At 32.3% G+C, this 21,452-nt stretch overlaps 1 protein-coding gene across 1 annotated transcript in view; it reads right to left on the reverse strand.

The window, feature by feature from the left end:
* The window catches only part of LOC148282424 (5-hydroxytryptamine receptor-like), a 281,204-nt gene that overhangs the window by 55,306 nt on the left and 204,446 nt on the right, over positions 1 to 21,452 (reverse strand). Inside the window, exon 3 of the mRNA XM_088225117.1 lies at positions 10,433 to 10,566. Within this exon, the coding sequence (XP_088081243.1) occupies positions 10,433 to 10,566 (134 nt within the window). The remainder of the gene's footprint in view (positions 1 to 10,432; positions 10,567 to 21,452) is intronic.

Genomic DNA, 21,452 nt, shown 5'->3' on the forward strand with positions numbered 1-21,452 from the left:
AATAAATAAATGAATAACTCGCTAAACTTTTATTTAAGAGGCTTGTCAGCAGGTCGGAAAAAGAAAATTTGTAAGGAATTTATAAAAAATATATAAATAATTATGTGTCTGAGGGTGCATGGGTATGGGTGTTGGGTTCGGTTTGAGGGTACGTGTGTGATCATTTTAAAATGAAAGGACACGTGCACGTGCACTGTCGTCATAAGCAAAAACGCAGTTTTTTTGTCAAAAATCTAAAAATGAGTTATATATAAGATAAAGTTATATTACAAAGAAATTCGAACCAATAGATGTATACGAGCTCGTAGCTCCCCCTACTTGCTGTGTGGTAACAGGAGGTTAAGAAATGATCGCCTGATAATCGCCGCCTCTTTTCATCTTATCAATATTATACGTGTGTTTTGCTTAATGATCTTATTAGATTACATCTCATTCTCTTAAATTAATGTTTTATACGTATTTTTGATTTGTCTCTCTACTCGATATTTTGTCATTTTCGGAGATCCCGCTGACAAAATAATTTATTTAAAATACCTAAATGGATAATATATATTTTTGTCTTATGTCGGAAAGTTAACCTCAAGGTGCCAAAAAATTCGTATAAATATTCAGGGTAGTGTTAAATTAAGGCCAATTTGCAAAAATATCAGAAGAATGGGTTTGTCAATAAAATTTATTCCGTTTTAATCATTTTTCTTTTGCACCGCAGTAGACCAAGAACCCAATTACTGAATTGCAGTACAAAACACTAAGGTTCGAGAAAAAAACACATTTTACTTTAGTGTTCTCACCCGGAATCGAACCTGGAGTCTTCCGATTATGAGTCAAGAGGTCGCCAATGGCGCTGGTTCATTGATTGAATATATCATGAATATATTTATATGATGGTTATATTTCAAATTATATTATTTTGTCCCAGTGTTTTCTGAGTGGAAAACCTAGTAAGTGCCGACATTTCACAAGTTTTTTTGACAAATAAGAGTTTTTTATATTTATTATTGTATTCGTTATGTTTATTGCATTTGCATAATCTATTCATCCGAATTTAATACGGGGATTTAGTACCATAGAAGTAGGACCAATTTCCGTGTTTTTTTGTAAATAAATCAATCAAAAATGTAAGTATACATGTGCTTGTTAGGTAGGGTCCCGTTTTCAAAGAACGAAAGAAGCAAAATTAATTTCTTAGAATACTCCGGTCACATATCTGCTAGAAAGTTTATAAAAATATCAGTGGATCCATATAAAATAGTCTGGATCTTTTGCAAGAAACAATTCACTTTTGCCTTAAGATTTCGAAATAAATCATCTCTTTTCTGGAGAAAAATGACCCCTGGGACCTTTTATGGCTATTAAATAAAAATAAAGGAGCCTTGGAGTATGGAGGTACATAGGTATAATACTCGTATACTAGACATTCATGTGATAATCTTCAAAAAAGATTACCGGAACATTACGAATCGTATTATGATAAACATAACTTTGAGCAATATATTTTTAATCTTGTACACGAGTATTGCATTTTAAATCTCTTAAGGATTATTCGTATTCTATCTTTACAGACAAATATTGCAACAAAGACGATAAAATTACTATGGGTAATGTAGATTTAGATCTGTAATTCAGTCGTCGAGCCTTGATTACTTTTCCGAATCCATGAGGTACCTCGGCATTCTCCACAATGTCCTGTTCGGACCAGTGCGAAGGAATGCCTTTGGTAACACCAAACAAAATATGTATTAAGCCAAATATGTAGTATTATAAATGTTTGTAAAAGGCAAATTTGCCGTTTATGTTAATAAAATAAATAAGTAAATAACAAGGAAGACAAAGACGCTGTTCTCCGGTGGGTGTTGTGTAAAACAAATCCAGTCTTTAGTCGGTTGATGACAATTTTGAAAGATGCACGCGCGTATTATGAATTTTAATTTATTTTAAATTATTGAACAGTATGTCTCATTTTTTTATATGTCTGAACTTTAGAATATTCCGTCTTTTACTAATGGTAACACGATGTTACATCACCGTGCAATTTTTTTAAAACATTATTTTCCTCATTGATCATATTTCATATTTGTACTTTAGACAACTATCCATATATGTATATGTTAATACCTTGATGAGTGAAATAACCGCGCAGCTTCAGGTTTCATCACTGATTAATTTGTTTGTTTTTGTATAGATTCTATAATGACACCGCGAACAATATTCTGTATGAAATATTAGTATTTTTTTTTTTTTTTTTTAAGAAAAAATAAATATTTCTGTTCTTATGATTTACCCAAATATTTAATTTTGACGGCAATTTTCAACGAGTTGTTAATAACTCACTATAAGAAAATGGTGATTCAATTGGGGTAGAGTGGGATTCGAACCATGGACCTTTGGTCCGTGAGTCCGAGATACTAGCCACAGGACCACAACCCGATTTATATCACCTGTCGATGGGTCTTACTAAGCTGTAATCGTGTTCTCGAAAAATAATGGAATTGTGTAACATTAATAACAAAGTTTTATTTTCACAATAATTTTTAATGAAGTGATGCGAAGTAAATGTCGATTCAATAAATACGTTTATGAGTTATTTGGCGTTGTTTTAAAGAAGAAAAAAGAGTTATTTAGCGTTTTTATATACATATATTATAAGGCCAAGTCATGTTATGTTTCGTGTGGTTAGTGCAGTCATCACATGTTTTTTTAAGGTTGATTTATGTATGACTATATTATATAAAATGTGACTCAATTTTTTTTTTAATTAGTAAGGCAAGTCGATCTTCAGGAGTTGTAAAATAGTGTGGATGCATTTGGCGAACAACTGGGTTTAAAAATTAATGTTGCCAAAATGAAATAGATAACATTTGGCCGCCTTGATTACCCCGCATTTTCTCTCAAATTAAAAGGTATTGACATTGAAAAGGTGGACACATTTAAATACTTTGGCAGCATTCTAACAGAGACCTTTGACCTAGATATAGAAATTAAATGCAGAATTGAGACAGCAAGAGCTGCTTTTAATAAAATGAAATCCCTCTTCTGCAATGCTAATCTCAACTTGAAAGTAAGGTAAAGATTGTAAAAATGTTATGTGTGGTCTGTATTGTTGTATGGTTGTGAGACTTGGAATCTGAAAATGAACACTATAAATAGGCTGGAGGCTTTTGAGATGTGGTTGAATCGCAGAATGCTAAAGATATCTTGGACAGACCTAATGACGAACTCCGAAGTCTTAAGTCGAGCTAAAACGAACAGAGAACTCATAGCCACCATAAAAGTTCGTAAAATTTCATATCTGGGGCATATAATGCGTGGATAAAAGTACCACTTGCTTCATTTAATTTTGAAAGGCAAGATTGAGGGTCGCAGAGGGGCTAGAAGAAGGCATATGTCCTGGTTGTGAAATATACGAGACTTGACTGGCTGGTTCAGGACTGTGGAGCAGATTTTCCGGGCAGCACAGGACAGGGAGACTTTTGCCAGAGTGATTGCCAACGTTGGGGATACCTGACAGGGAACTAAGAGAAGAAGAAGAAGGCAAGTCATTGTATTGTTTAAGTTTATTGTAAAGTATTTTTGACAGTCCTGCATTTATCTTTGCTCTTTTAATGTGGGAGTGATGTTGTTTGGTATTATATTTGTGAATGACAGCATTTTTGGTTATGTTAATGTCATTATCTTGGTTTCTTGGGGCAAATTTTTGTACAATTTATATCTTCTTAATTTTTCTCAAATATTTTTGTCAAACTGGGGTGTTTTTTCATTCAGTTTCGTCGTAGAGCTCAAGTAGGGTAAGTTGAATATTCATTTAATTATTTTGTTTAAAGTTTTCCGATCTAATTCACAAGTGCCTAAAGCATGGGATACCACTCCCCGAAGAATTTCAGCGGATAATAATTGGAAAAATATTCTCACAAAAAGAGTTACGCAAAATATTCAATTTCCGAAATTCAAGATATAAGATTAATTCCCCTTGGCGGGAAGCGAAAAAAATATTTCTCGAGTAAAAAAATACTGCCAAATTTTCAAAGCGCACCGTCTTTATGTGTTTTTAAGTCGATCATACCAAACCATGTTCGCCAAAACTTCGTAACCAGCGGGAGTAATTTTACGGGAGAATATTTTTTCTTAATTATTGAAGAATCCATCGCGTGTTCACATAAGTTAAGTTAGTTTTTTTCTCAGTGTAATAATTCGCTATCCGCATAAAGAAAAGTTTTTTCGCTCTATTACGTAGAGCAGTAGCGGAATACATTTTTGGTTGGGTTTAACAACAAACGTGTGACGAACGGTTTCGGTTTGCGTTTGAACTTCTTGACCTGAGTACCAATGGCCCGTGGTATTGCTGTACACTGTAGCTAACTTTGTCATTGATAATTGGGCTTAGTTATGCAAATAGCAGCCAGTTCACAATTTTGAAAAAATCAGATTTTGGTGTTATCGGATGCAGTAAGGTCTATTCTATGTTCTGCTAAAAATTGCGAGGTCACTTTTTTACAAAAAAATAGTATCGATCACAAAATCGGCATTTCTCAATTTGCAGAAAACACCCACAGCATTAGAATAACGTTACGGTATTTTAAAAATCATAAAAACAGGTCAAATACGTATTTATATTCTTGTTCGTAACATCAAAAAACTAATGTATTCATTGTTTATCATTTGCCAAAAGTCGAAAACATTCTAACTGTTGTGTAAATTCGATTATTCACCCTTTTCACAAAAGTGCTATTAAGCTCAGTTTCACTTTTCTATGGCTGGCTGCTTTCTGTATAACTACGTTCTATTATAGAATGGTTTTTGTCCGTATGGATAACACTATAAGCGAGTGGTGTATTATTATTCTGCAGTTTTTTTCCATATTTAAAAATGACCCCCAAAAGTAAAACCAAATGTTAAAGGTTATACGTCTTTCGAAAGAAAAATTTCTGCTTTACAAGATGTGGTATTTGCTTTTACGTTAAAATTATTATTTTATTTTATTACAAGTCTTCAAAATGAAATGTCAAGTAGACACGAGTGAGCATTTTCGACACCTCGTTCTGTTCGCGTTCAAACTGCTCGCGATATTTACGCAGTGTTCGGTGAATACGCTATGAATGAAAGGACCACTCGTCGACGGTTTTTGCGTTTTAAAGACTGTAGGAGGATTTAGGATAGTGGTATACAGTCATGTGACTACAATTCATTCGCTCAGCCAAAAGGGAAATATCACGTATTTTAAAAACATTTTTTAAGTATAAAGGTCTATGAAATACTTTCCAGTTAAATAAATAAAAAAATGTTAATTATTAGTAGCATAAAAAATATTTTTAAATTTGTAATTTTGAATTCCCGCAAAAACAGTCATTCCATTGGCCACGCCCGTAATACGACACGATTCATGTTTATTTGTTCCTGGCCATTGAAATTTGTTGTGGCACAAATCTTGATGTCACAACAATCCAGGCCAAACACATTGCGTTTTTCTAGTTACGTATTTTAATAAAATTCCTTTTTTCCATTTATGACTTCTCTTGTAAAATACGGTTTTCGTCGGTCACGATGTTTTGGCGATCATGGCTCGATGTAATATATTTATGCATTGGTTGTGAGGAACATTTTTTTAAAGCATTAATAAATGGCAAAACCAAATTGAACAATGTTTTTTACTACACCATTTTGCAAAATAAAATTTAAAAAACTTTGTTCTTTACCGCTTATTTTTTTTTCTACCTACCGGTTTCAAAGCTATACAAGCTTCTTTAACAAGGTAAACTAAACTTACGAAATCTATCCTATTTTAGATTATTAATATTTAAAGCATGAACTTTGTCGTCAAACATTTTACTAAATGGTTTTAAATATTAGCATATTTTACTATTTACTAAATACTTACCGACTTTTTTATGTCGACTGGTTTTGAGACGTACCCTTTTTTCATGTTTGCAGGTTTTCCGTGTTGGTTTAATTGGTGTCATGACGAAGAAACGGGTACGTCTCGAAACCGGTAGACAAAGAAAAGTCGGTAAGTGGTTATATAGAAATATTTAATAACATTCAGTATCCTATTTTATTTTATCAATATTTACATTAGATTATATTATTAGGAGCTCATAAATCAAGTCTTTTTGTCCTGAAAGGATGGAAAGCGTAATGGGAGATGGATACGATATTTAAAACCATACAGAAATATTGTTTATACAGACTGAAAATAAAAAATTGTTGGCTAAGGTATTTGATTATTACGATTTATTTATTGAGAAAGGGGAGTTAAAAAGAGATCATTTGAAAATAATGAAGTCATACAAAATAGTTCGAGAAATTCTCAGACGAATTTTTCAATAATGCGAGTATTTCAGGAATAAATTATTCATTTGAATAAACTTCCAAAAAAACTTCAAACAAACGAAATCGTAAGTTTTATTATAAAAAAACGCTTTCAAAGATTTTTTAATCAAATTATGCATAAGCCATTACGGGGGAAATGGGTTTTATTTATTCTCCGAAAATCTTAATACAATTTCAGTATGCAAATTATGAAAATATTTTTTCCGTTTCTCTTCACCTGACATGTAACCAAGCTATGCAATATTAAAATATACATGCAGGTAAGCAAGGTTGGGAGAGAAATAAATTGCGTAATTATATGTTATATTGGGTACTGTTGAAGCATTCTTCATTAGAAATGATCTTAGTTAAAGAGTTTTAATCATAAAAAATAAATAAATATAAAACAACTCTGAAACACCAATTATCTTTAACCCAAGATAAAGATGATAGAAACTGTAATTCAGATGTGGTTTCGAGATGACAGAATAAAAGAAAATTGCAGAAATTTAATTGACTCCATGCCAAAACGTGTTCAGGATGTTATAAAAGCAAAAGAACGACATACATCCCATTAAATAAAAACATATTTTACGATTGTACGTCACCTGTAACTTAAAAAACTAATGAAAAATGTACTTTATGATTATTCCATTAATTCGCACAATACTGTAATCACATTTTTTAAGATTCAAGTTGCGCAAAAATAGCTTTTGAACGTTCTTTATTTTAATTATTTGGCTTAGTTCGGAAGGGTTTTAAATTATAAAACAGTATTCTAGTATGCTGCGTACGAATGTATGATATGATTTGCATATTATTTATTTATTTACAGACTTATTTAGTCCATTCAACAATGGCAGACACATTTCCTTATAATTCATTTAAGGTAAAATTGAAATAAATACTATCTAAAGAAAATTAAAGCTTGAAGAAAAAAAAAAGAAAAAATTCATATATGATTTTTTTGTATTGCTGTTGTATTATTGAAAGTTTGTTCGTATTATTGAAAGTGGTCAGCGCGTTTTCTTACCGTGCAAAAGGTCTCGGGTTCAATTCAGTAGCGTCTTTGATACCAATTTTCTAGTGAAGCTCAGATTTTAAGGATAAGTTTAATATGCGTCAATGTTAAGTAGGTACCTACTGTAAATAACACAGTACGGACCATGTTTGTAGGCATCTTTGAGCATTTTTATATTAGTTGCTAGTTTTTTGTCTTCATAATATATTAATATAATACGAATTAAAATACATATTAGGTACTGGTAAATAGCAATGATTTCTTAGTGAGGCTCAGTCTCACTTGATTCATATGCTTCTTTGTTCCTGGTTTAATTTCCGACATGGTTAGAATGAGAATATTTGATGGTCCTTTGACAGTAACAGTGACCTGAAGCAAAAGATTGATCATCTTACCTTCATGTAACAAAAATAATCAAGATCCGCTGCGTTTGGTTTACCCTATGCACCATTAAGTGCGAATCGGGAATGATGATGATGAAAATATAATAATATTTAAGATAATCTATAAATCTGCCAGTCTGTAGCACTAACTATGCACAACACTCTTTCCACTATCGTTCTTGCTCTAACTATAATGTTTTTTTATCTATTGATATATTTTACATACCTCTTAATTTATTTTGAAATCCTGAACCCTAAACCCTTACTCCCGCACTAATACACATAAACACACATCTACACTTACTCTCATACAAATACACATAAACACATCCGTTTGTTGTAACACAATTTAATTATATGTATGATTTTTATTGGGAAACTTTGCTGGTCTGTCTTTAAACTGTATTTTTAAAAATATATTATATCATTGTCGACTGTTTGTTTCTTTAAAATAAATATTTGAATAAATAAATAAATATCTCAAAGTCATTCAAATTTTCAGAGCAACTAATAAATATCGTTTAATATAACAAATGATATTTGAAAATGAAACATTGAAAGGAATTAAAAAATACGTATTGTCTTAAAAATGAATGGTAATAATGATAAATTATGTCTAGGAAATCATGCTTCAATTAAATAATGCAGTTCTATATGCACCATTAGATGCGGAAAGAAAATGATGACGATGATTATTGAAAGATATAGAATTTTGAATTACAGATTCAAGCATCTTACTAGATTAATCAAGAATATTATAATTTTTGTAGGACTTAAAAAGAAAATATGCTTAAAAAATAATACCGAGATGATTTGGTAATTGAATGGTAAAAATACATTATTTATACTACAAAAGAAAAAACACGTTTCTTTGTAGCGAATTTGCGAAATAAAGCAACGTTTTGGAATGCAAAAGGAAATTTATTTTTATGTCAATCACTCGCTTCGACAGTACTATCCTAAGTCAAGAATTAAACCGAGACTTACGCACGTAACCACTAATCCACGATGCAGACGAAATACTCGTTTCCGGAATTAGAATACTCCCCTTCTTAAACAAACATCCGAATGTTTTCTGTTTTTCTTGTCCGTAAATTTTCCACCTGAAAACTCCGGAAGAGTGACAGAATGCGAACGAAAACGTGTATTATTTGCTTTTTCATATTCGCGCCTGTTCCCGTGTCTGAGTGGTGAAATAATAGGATATGCATTATTCATGAAAACTAGAAAGTTCCCGCTAAAATGACCCTCGAATTTTGATTACACGTGCGATAGTATCAATATAACTGCCTGCCGTTTTATCGTTATTCCACATGTAATAGAATTTGGCAGAATGGCTCTAGAATTACATAATAATTACTATATGATTTGACCGATGAACGTTGAACGTACATGTCGTACATGCAAATTAATACGCTAACTTGATACTCGTACATCAATGTTTTTTTATCATAAATTGTTTCGGTTTTAAAAATGTTTATTTTTTAGTGGATTCACATAAAATATTACTAGTATAGAATATTAGAATGAAATACATTTATTTAAGATAAATTTAATATTTTTATTTACATTAACGTTTTTCATTACGTAAAAGAAAAAAACTGGAGTTCAAACTGTCAGTAGGGTCGCAGTGAGTCACATTTGGCCGGAGGGTGTGATTCTATAAAATGCTGCGAACGCCCAGTTGCATTCCACCGGCAACGCTACTGACTAGTCCTACTCGTTAGCGTCTAAGTCGCGAACCCCTGGCAAAGGGATCACACTCATAACGGTGTGACCACAGCAGATAACTAAAAGATGAAATACGAGTTTCCGCCGCCTCCAAACCAGAATTAACCAGCTAAGGGAAGGTAACTTCGACAGAAAAATCCACTAGAGAAGGCAACGGGAAACCACTCTTGTCATCTTTTCCTAGGAATAACTATGGCGAGTACATCCGATAAGCAGTTGTCCTGGCTGCGGAATACAAGAGTTGCTTTTGCTGCAGTGATCGCCAACGTCGCGTCGAGGGGACCTGAAAGGCACCGCAAGAAGAAAAAAAGAAAAGAAAAATTGTGTACATAATGGGGAGTAACGTCTTTCAGTAAGTTGTTTATTTTATTTTTAATTATCCATATTTTTAGTATAACATATAAATTACTAAAAAAGATATAAAAGGTGTTTTCAATCAATGCTTAAAAAAAAGAATTATAAATATAACTTTTGCTTCTTTCTTAAATATGTTGTATATGTTTAAATAAACGTATTTACTCCCTATCCCAAAATATAGGAAATATTAATACAAATTAATCAATAAATAGCAAAGTAAACCAAAATGTGGTCCAGTGGCTATTGACGCGTACTCAAACCCCATTAATTACAATTTTTTAATAGAGAGTTATTTACAACTCTTGTGAAACAGTCCCCAAAATTGAAACATTTATGACTAAAAAAAACTATTTTTACGAAAAAATGAGCGTCAATAAAAGCAATATGGAAGTAGTGAAATTTTAACCAACTATAATTATATAGAAAAACATCAACCTAAATACGATGAAAGTTCTTAGTAAAGGATAAAACCTTTGTTTTATATTGGTTAAAAAATCAAATCAGTTGAAATGTAAAATTTAGACTCAAACGTTTTCAATGTCACCAACTTTAATGTTTACAAATAATATTGTTGAATATTTTTAATTAAACTAATTAAAGAGCATTAAAAAGTTTTTTTTGATTTCGATTGCCTTACCTCATAAACTGCTCCTAAAGGCATGACGAGGCAGGCCACCATCAGATCTGCAACAGCGAGAGATGCCACCAGGTAGTTGGCCACGTTTTGGAGATTTCTCTCCAAGATGATGGCAGCTATCACAAACACGTTACCTGAAAAAACAATGAAAAACTGCGTTATAAATTTCCGTTTTAGATATCGACCCTTCCTACGCATAATTTATTTATTTATATACGGCGTTTCTGCCATTTACATATATGTGGTATAAAGAGTGATTAAAAATAAAAATATTGAAAATCGAGTATGAAATATTAATATACTCGAACTGTACACATTATTAAATACCTGACATACATATATATTTCAAAGAAATTATACAATAACAAAATACATTAATCAATCAAATTATTAAATAATCATTATATCGTTAATTTCAACGAAGAAAAAAATATAAATTGCAACTATCTACATTTTTTGGACGCATAATGTCGTTTCTCTATCTAATAATGGGTTGCTTTAATGTGGAAAAAGCAGAAAACATGGTGGTGCAAATGGGGTTTTTAATATATATATATTAGAGTGGGTCATTGATTTATGAATTATCATATTTAAAAAAAAATTAAAGTGAAAGAGGTCTAAGAAGTTTCATAAGATAAAAAATATTCCACGTAACTTTTCGCCTACTAAATTCAGCGAAAATAAATTTCATGTAAGTTATCCTAAGTCACGTATTATTTAATAATAAAATCGTATCATTTAACAATAATAACCTACCCAATTCTAAAGAATTAATATTAAGTAATATTACTTCGGGATAATCTTATGCCGGTTCCTATCTCTACAACCCTTTCTAACAATACGATATTTTACAACAAAAAAAAACACAATCAAAATTAATTCAAATGAATAAATAAACTACCCAAAGCTGCGGTATTAAAAAATCTTTTTTATCTGAGATGACCGTAATTTTAATGGCATTCATTCTGCTTTTTATTCCGGTTAAGTGTTTTATCGGGTTTGTATTCCTTTGAGTTAAATATTTTTAATTTCGTAACAAAAAACCCGTTGAAAACTTTACGCAATTAAGCTTTTTGCAATTTTAGGCTGAACCCGAGAGAAAAGAAAAACAGTAGGTATAATACGTCTTTGTAATTTTAATTGATATTTGACTCCAAAATAAAAAAGAGTAATTTATAATGGCATTTTCCTCTTTTAAAAAATTCTTTAGGTCAGTCCTTTAATCGTGACATTTTATTTTTATTTCTTGATTTAATATTATAAAATCCTGTCTTTTTTGCATTTTTTTGTTTTATTTTGCGTTCGGTGGTGCATAGGATACTGCATTGGTACTCCAATCGCAGCGTATCTAGATCATCTTTTTCAGTGGAAGACAAGGTTATCGGTCCTGCTCTTCAGGTACCAGTCAAGAGACAGTTAAATATTGCAGTCTTAAACCATTGAAATAAATGTTTTACGTCAACCCTGCTAGGAATTGAACCTGAAACCTCGAGAATGGTATGCGAATGTGCCAACCACAACACTACGAGGCATTTTTCAGGTTGCCTTTTAATTTCATTTTTTAGATGCCTGGACTTCTATATTACCTTCTCTTAAATGTTCTTCATCTCTGTTGTAATATGTTAATGTAAACAGCTCTCCAGGGAGTTGAATCTAGTCCTTGTCTACAGAAAATTTGGACAAACTAGAAATATTGCTGATTTTTCAGGATGTTTACTTAAAAGTAGCCATCGAGTTGAAAACACTCGTCCAAGATTATGCTTCTATTTCACAGGCAGAACTGTATTCTTTATTCGGTCGGACAAATAAATCATCGAAAAAATCAAATGTTTAATCAGTAAAAAGTAAATGTTGCCAGTAAAATATCCGTAGCACCCATTCTCCTCCACGGATGCAAATCGTGGCATCTCACTATGGTCCAAAATAGCAAACTATTAAGTTTTGCGAATAGGTGCCTCTGGAGAATTTCGGGTGGGCGGTGGTTTGAATTTGTAAGGAATGCAGAAAAAGGCAACGGATTCAGCAATTTTCGGTGACGATTGTCATCAAACTGAGACGATTGAAGATCCCGAAAGCCCTAACTGCATTTGCATACTTTACAAGGCATGAAGTTCTCGTGGTCCCGGGGTCCACGGCTGACTGTTCGCCAGTAGTTTGTGTCTGAAGTACAGGACGAAGGTCTTACTTGGGAGGACTCACGGACATTGGCCGCGACAGAGAGGCCGGAAGAGGTTTTATTTGGACTCTTTATGTCACAACTCGATAAGAAAAATAGTGTATCCTTTGATACTTGGGTTAGTTATCTATACTTTAAAAAAATTAAACCTGGAATATAAAGCCTTTACAGAATCTTTGTAAGATCAAAAAATATAAAAGAAAGTCAACGTCGCCCTTTTCGCACATCCGTCGTTGTTCTAAGATCACAGCGATATGCACCACCAAGGAAGCGGAAATGGATTGAGTAAGTGAGTTGTTCCACCCTCTCTGCCTATTACTGCGGAGAAATGGCATGAAAGTAGTAGTAGTAATAGAATATCATTCTAATTAGTTACTAAAAATTCTCGTTGGAAGTTTATTGTAATTTATTATAGAATTAAAATCTGAGTGATACTTAAATCCACAAATGTGGAGTAACCGGTCACCAGTTTCATCGCTTTTGTGACGTTTTCGAGACTTGTATCTTTATTAAAAAATGAAATGCATTTAAACAAAAACGGTAAGGATCGATATTATATGTTGTATTTTTCTGTTTATGTATTAATATATTTAATTTTATAGTAAAAGTATCAGATGAAAATTTGTCAGTGGTTAACCTAAATTTTTGTATTGAACCACAATTGCCAAAAATAGTAGTGAATGATGAAATCCGACGAGAGTTTAAACCTGAGACCGGTGTAATTGATAAGATTAAGAAAGGGGCACTAAGATGATTTGGTCATGAAGGACAAATGGATGACGAAAGAATAGGAAACAAAAACAAATATAAATGGCGGGAGTGAACGGTAACGTAGGAACAGGACGGCCAAGGAAGACGTGGCATGATCAGATAAACCAAAATCTGAAGTCTGGTCACGTCAAAAACAGATATAACCGAAGGACAGGCATAACAAGATGTATGAATGTGGAAGAAGCTAGGGATAAACGTCAGGATAGACGTGTATGGCGGTCCATCATTTTTGCCAAACCCTACGGAAAAATGGCGTGAAAGTAGTAGTAGTAAGTGGAAGTAGTGTGATTTCAGACAATATTAATTTTAATTACCAAAAAACTCCATTAGTTTTGCATTTTAAAACTTAAGCTAAACAAGAACTCGTTCTAAAAAATACGGAAAATGATTCGTTTTCCGCGAAAGAAAACGTTGCGAAAATTAACATGAAAAAGGCGCTTTAATATGGAAGAATGAAGAATAACGTCTAAAAACAAGTCTGCGAAGGAATCTCACCACGTTAACTGAACAAAAAGCACGAAATTTGAATTTAGTAGAGCGAAGTACTCTCTAAAACCGTGGGTAATTAATTTGAGGAAATTGTAGCTTGTAAGATGTACCGACTAATTTATCATATTTTGAGAAATCTTTTTAAAGTAATTCATTAACAGTTAACCCCATTAAAAATAAGCAGGTTAGGTATACGGAATCTTGAGCAAATTTCAACCAAACAAATAATTTCGATTATTATTAAGAGGAAGCTGCGACTTTTTTTCATAAAAAAGAATTCCCGTATTTTCTCCCCGGATTATGGCACAAGAGCGATGATTTTTTTTACACCCTATACATTCTTATTCTTATTCTTAGAGGTGAGGGTCAGTGCTATGCAAGCTCCTGAAGTCACTGTGACTTGTGAAGATCCATAGTGGCGGGTCCCCGTGAATAGTTATTGCCCTCTAAGCCCAGAGCTATGACGGTGTAGTTGATGATACAATTTCTCGAGCGATTACGAAGATACACTACCGACCTCACACCTTTCAGTTCTAAGTAGGTACATCGAAATGTAATAAGGGGAAGCGTACGTCACGGTACACATATCGACGCACCCAAGTGACAAAGCTTCATTATGGCGTCATAGTTGAAAATAAATTCTCCCGAGCAATTACGAAGATACTCTACCGACCCCTTAACAACAAAATCAAAACACAAAGGATGTGTTTTATTCCTTGTACTTATGCTGAATAATTTTATAACTGGTATAATCAATTGATCAAAACCCTTCGCATCATATGTATCGGAGAGTAATCTGAAGTCATGACATCCAATAAATATTAATGTTATGGACAGAAAAAGTCGTAAATAAAAATAATCTCACCCCATCTATAGAAAATATCTGATCTTAAACAAAGAGCGCTTCTTATCTCGTAAGGCAAGCCGTTAATCAAAAGCTTTTTGCCACCCATGGAGGGAAAAAATGTTGGTTCTTGCGTATTTGATAAAAAATGCGTATTGTAGAAATAAAGAAATTCTTTACGTTTGGAATCTCCACGTGAAATCGTTTGCCTGGGTGTTTTTTTACGCAATGTTTTCTAAAGATTCGTGCGAAAATGTTTTATTTATTTTATGTTGTTTGAAGCATAACAGGCGAAAAGGCTCAACAGCAGTGATGAATTTATTTATCTTATTTGATTTATTTAGATACACGCCCAGTAGGCATTTTTGAGGACAAATTTCTTGAACACACAAAGAAAAAAATACCTAATGGTATACAGTAGACTAGGCGGGAATGAAAGCGGAAGGAAGGTAGTTATAGTTGAATTTGATTCAGTGATCGCATTAGAGAACACTACTTGTTATCAAAGAAATCAAGACTGGGATATTTGTTGGCAGACCTAAGAGTTCTGGGCGTGGCGGAGTGAAAATCACAGTTTGTTCTATGGTTTTTGGTGTAAAAATAGTAAATTTTGTCTAAGGTTTCTTGTTGAGATATTTAATTGTATAGAATCAGGTAGTTCAGGCACATACTAAGAGATTGGATTTATCTCGACTACCTTGAAGAGAAAAATATATTCAAGATTTATAGCTCATAATATGTGCATTTGTTTCTAGATGATCCTAATATGTAGCCCATCTTTTTAAAACAAACATTTTACATTTTCTTGTATACCCACGAACAGGCCTTTGTGGGATTTAAAATTTTTTTTTTTACTATTAATATGTATTTCATTGCTATGTAATTTTCCTTTATTTTTTTTAAACTCCATTTTACCTCTTATGTATATTGTAAAAAAAAAAAATTGAATAATTTTTTATTTTTTTTTAAAAGTCGATGTTGAACTAATTAAATATTTTTGATGTGAACACTCTAGTTACAGGTAAACAAGGGAACATAAGATAGTTTTATCATAAATACATAAAAATGACTGTAATAACATTAAGATGTTTTGACTATCCTAACCATGGTTTGATAATAATGACGAATAAAACTACATAAAGCTTTTTTTAACATTACAAATATTAATATATATTTTTTTAAATGTTCATGCATCTTCAGCGACGAGGCACATTTTCACCACAATGCATTCATTAATAAACAGAACTGCCACGTTTGAATAGCTGAAAATCTATGAGAGATTGTCGATAAATCCATGCATTCATAAAAAATCACAGTTTGGCGCTGTTTATGAGCTGGCGGATTTATCGGACCATATTTTTTCTAAAATAAAGTCGACTTATCGATTACGGTGAATGGTGAACGTTATTGTGTCATAATCACATTTTTTAATGGCCAAATAGCATTGATAGATGCCAACGACATGTGTTTTTAACGAGACAGTGCGATCTGCCACACAGCGAATGAAACGATAGCTCTGTTGAGATCTACCGTTCATTCACGGAAACTAGACCGCTGTGCACATGCAAACCACGAGCCCACTGCGTGATATCGCATGATTGGCCCACTTCCACATGGCATGATAAAACGGTGGATCAATAATTATTGTTTAACAAATTATTTATTTACTTAATGCTTGGCAAACGCAATAACCAGTACACCATGAAACCGATTTATTTACAGTCGATTTCCTTTTGCAGCTTTTTTACCCGAGAGTACTCGCTAAATTTAAATAATGCTTTTGATGAAATTATCATTAAAATCTCCTTTGCTAAGTTTTTCTACATTATTTATATCGGGTTGTGGTCTTCTGGCTAGCGTTGCGGACTCACGGATTAGAGGTTTAAAGTTCGAACTCCACTCTACCCCAACTTGATTTTCATTTTCTAAAAGGGAGTTATTTACAACTCGTTGAAAATGGTCACTAAAATTGAAATATTTGGGTAAATTATAAGAATGTTTACATTTTCATTTTTAAAAATAATGTGAAAACCGAGGCGTTTTTATTGATATTTTTCAGTCAGTTAAGTTATTAACTTTGGAGTTTAATAAAAAAAACGAAAAATATAAATATTATCAAATGTAAATAGGTACTAACAAATCTAATAAAAATATCAACCCACTATAATTTGACCGAGTCGTTTAAATTAAGATGATATGAGTGAAATAGGCTATTTTCTGTCGGGTATCATGCGACTGGTTTGTTTATTTGGAAATTTTTGTAATAATGAACAGACTTTAGGCGCAGATGTCAGATTATCTTTTGAAATGGCGATATCAATTGTCCACCATGACCTGAAAATCTGACACCGCTAAACTTTTTTTCCTTTGGAACATTTTGAAACCAAAAGTCTAGGCTAATAAGCCAGTAATAACTCCAGACCGAAAAAACGAGATGATCCGGCATATTGGTGAGATACAGCCCGTACAATGACGTCAAAACGTAATAGGAAATTTCAGCAAAATCGTGGATTCATGTCTAAGAAGCTGAAGAGCGAATTCGACCGACATTGCTTTCCATACATAATTCCCATGTCTAAACTTTATAATTGATATTAATTAACTAAGATATATCTATACTATTTGATGAAAAAATAATTCTAGCCGACCCAACAGACGTTGTCCTTCCCAAACGTTGGCTTGTTTGCTATTACCTTGAAAAAATACTTTTCATTGATAAATTCGTACCTAGGTACTTATTTGTGATCAAATTCTAAATCCAAAAACTATTTTTATTCAAATATTGAAGTTAAGTAGGTACCTAGGTTAAATTCCAAAACATAAAATAACATTTTTTTCAAATATGGTATTCTTTTTTCAAACGACAAACTCCGGTCTTCTCACCAACAGAGAGGTGTACTTATGAAGGAACTCGATTTTTTTAATGTATTGAATTTAATATTATTTAAGTATCCCCAAAAATCCAGTAAAAAGAAATAAATGGGTAGAAATTATAAGGAAATTAAGAGAATAATCTGATTGAGATCCACAAAAAACAAATGCTTTTTGTAAACATTCAATAACAAACTTTTTTATACACAAATAACAACACCTTTTAATTTTTTCGTAAATGGTTTCTCCTCAAACGCAACCCTGGCAGATCGTTGAATAAATCATTCATGGTCCTTACTTCTTTTTTACAAATTAGATTGAAGATTTTAATATCTACGAACATGCACAGGGCAAAGATCTATATTTCTCTGAAAACCGCATGTAAATCTGTTAAGCCGTTTAGGAGGAGTTCGGTGGCATCACACGTACAGAATTTTTTTATATATAAAGATAATAAAAGTATTGTTTTGTATCTGTAACATGTAAAAAATGCCATTGGTTTTCTTTTTCTATTATAGATACTGTCAACACCAAATGCCGGGCCCTTCACATTAACCAATCTAACACGCCACCAGCTGCTACAAAATGGAAATTGAAATTCGGCTTTCTCCGATAAGTGCTGGTACTAGACGTGTAATACAAGGTTGTTATCGACACTCGACACAAAACGTAAATTCAACTATCTGATTGTAACGGCTGAATTTAATCAGTATATTGTCCACATTTCAACAACTTTTAACAACAAATTTAAACAACTTTATTTTATTATGTAATAAAATAAGTAATAAAAATCCATGTAATATGTAAGCGAATCTTTCATTTTAATGTGTGAAACATAGGTTTACAACGAAAAGTACAACAAAACTTCTGGTAAGTCCAATTTTCAAATAATTTCACTAAACTATTAATGTAGTAGTTTTGAAGCAATGCAGTCAAACATTTCAATTTGTTTATTCAACTACATACAAGTACAGAAAAATATGCACTTTGGTGAGCTAGTCTTTACATATATAATTATTTTGTATGAATGATGTCACTGAATTCCCACTAAACGGCTTAACCGATTTACATGCGGTTTTCAGCGAAATGTAGATCTTAGCGCTGCGTGTGTTCGTAGATACGAAAAATTTTAATCGAATGCGTAAAAAAAGTTAGAAGCATGAATATTTTTTCATCGACCTACCAGGATTGCATTCAACAAAAATGCATTTACAAAAAAATTGAAGGATGTTGTTTTTTTGTTCATGATGAAATAATGATTTTGAATGTTTAAAAACAAGATTCGCTTTTTATGGATCCCAATGAGATTCTTTCCTAACATTTATTATAATTGAAAATTTTTAAATGAATTCCTGGTCCATGAAGAATAACAAAAATTGAAAAATAAAAATTTCAGGCGTTACCTAGTATGTTGGTGATTTAATTCAATCAAATAAATCTCACCCGCATAAATAAAGGTTTGAGCTCTTTAACTTCAAAAACATCAACAGATGAAAGAATCGAAGAAATATAGATGTTCAAATATGGGCAGACTGGTGAATGTTACACAGTGTGTAAAGTGGCCACTTAAACCAGCCAATGACAGGTCATAAGCGCTGTAGATGCCTAGACTTCTATATTACCTTATGTAAATCGTTCTTCATCTCTGTTGTAATATGTAAATTTATAAAAAAAATAAAAATGAGGGCTAATATAAGAACACATTTTTTTTGTCGCTAAAAATGAGAAAATTAAATTAAAAGGAGGTATATTTTGTTCATTAAAAAAAAGCTATTTAAGTTTTTCAGATGATTTAATTTTGTCCTGTGCTGGAAAAAAAATATTCAATAATATGTAGAAATGTTTGTTTCATGAATAATTTTTTAATTAAATTTTTATATGAATAAAAAAGTAAACAAATATCAATCGAGTGATAGCATAATTCATCAAGTGCACGTTGTGTATAGAGGATATGTCCTCATCAAACAATTTGATGGACAAGCTTGTTTTCCTTTTCCATTCCCCCAAAATAGGGAAAGGGGCTGCGTTGGAAATGTTTGTTCTTAATTTGCATATTATGTCACGAAGGCGGGAAACTTCCAGGGTTGGACATATCAAAACTCCCTCGTCATAGAGGCCTGCAGGTTATATCGTATTTTCCGGATTCCCTAACTTGTTCCTCTAATGAAAACTATAATTCAAATTTAATTTTCTAATGGAAATATGGTAATTGGCTCGTAACACGGTGGAAAATTGGGCTCAGATATTTTCGAAACAAATTCGATAGAAGATCGCATCAAATTGTGTGTCTAGTTGACTGTTTATGAATGAAACATTAGCAGACAACTCAACCTCAAACGAATAAAAAAAATTACATGAATTATTTCTTAATTTGTTGCAATGGAGAGAGAAAACATTTTTGAGAAGGGAATAAAGAAGGCTAGGTATTTACAGGGCTTGTGACCTGTCATTGGCTGGTTTTTTATTTTATTTTTTTGGTTTTTTTTTACAATATACTGTAACGACTATATTTTATCCTGCCCCATTTAAGTAGCGCGTAAGTAAGCACGGGTTCAAATGATATTTTTGCTACGTTAAAATTCAAGCATGGTAATACCACGTCAGACTGTGCATTTCTAAAAAAAAAAATGTTGCCCGTGACAAGTGGAATAAACGTGTAACGTAACAAAATCAAAGATGTAGTTCTTTTATATTGAGGAAGCATCGCCTTACGGCATGTAAGTACTATGTAATTTAATTTGTAATCGTATTGTCGTTTCAATTTGCCAGAACGCGGAATTTAATGATGTATTTTTGTCCATAATTATAGGCTTTCTAAATAAACCATTTTATTTTTTTATATATTTAAAATAAATGGTATGTTACCATCTTCATAATGGATTATTATTACATCTGTCTAAACCTTGACAATTTACGTCATTTTTTATTTATAAAATCTGAATAATTTAACCCAATGCCGAATCGACGGCAATAAGATCGATTGAAGTTTTATTTAGAGGAATAACGCGGACAGCTATGGCTAACGCTAAGATGTTGGCCGGGTGTACCTTTAAAAACTAGAACCTTTCACATAATACTCCGGCTATTTGAAACAAAAAAAAACTTTAAATGTCTACAAAGAATATTTTAAAGAATTTAACGTGGATGATTGCTGTCAAGAATCAAATATTCAATATTTATTTTCATTTTCATTTAATTTCTAAATCATTGGAAATTTTGTCTTCTAGATTGTATATTAAGCAAGGTAAACGCACAAAACTTAATAATTTTGCTTGTAAGAATAAAATTGTAATTTCGAGAAAATGCCTTTGTTATTTTGCAATTACCTAGTCTACATATTTTAATAAGCAATACACAGTGATTATTGAGGCTTCGAGGTTATTCAAATTTTGAATCCTATTTTTTGAACTTGATTCTTCACACATCTGGTGGGAAGGTCGGACATAATTATGGTCCACATTTCGGATTCGGACAAGATTCTCATCTTTACTGGTTGAGCGACACTGATGACGGCCACTACACCACGGCGGCCTCCGTGGTGTAGTGGTCAAGACGCTTGACTCACGCACGGGAGGTTCCGGGTTCGATTCCCGGTGAGAACACAAAAATTAAAATGTGATTTTTCTCAAGCCTGGGTGCTCTGTGATGTAATTCACCACTGCAATTGGGCATCTTAGCCTGTTGTGGTAAAAAAAAAACCTATTGTTATGTGTAATTTAAAGAGATACTCGTCTATTTATAAATAGTTAAAAATTTAACCTCATTCTTCATATTAATTATCGACAATCTTACAGCGTAATGTATTTCAATATTTATTTATTTACAGAAATCATATACTTTTATGTAGGTTAGCTTTTATGTAGGTTTGG

This window comes from Micrasema longulum, unplaced genomic scaffold (genome assembly GCF_059751315.1).
Source record: "Micrasema longulum isolate JH-2025_06_02 unplaced genomic scaffold, ASM5975131v1 h1tg000331l, whole genome shotgun sequence".
In the NCBI taxonomy this organism is placed as follows: domain Eukaryota; kingdom Metazoa; phylum Arthropoda; class Insecta; order Trichoptera; family Brachycentridae; genus Micrasema; species Micrasema longulum.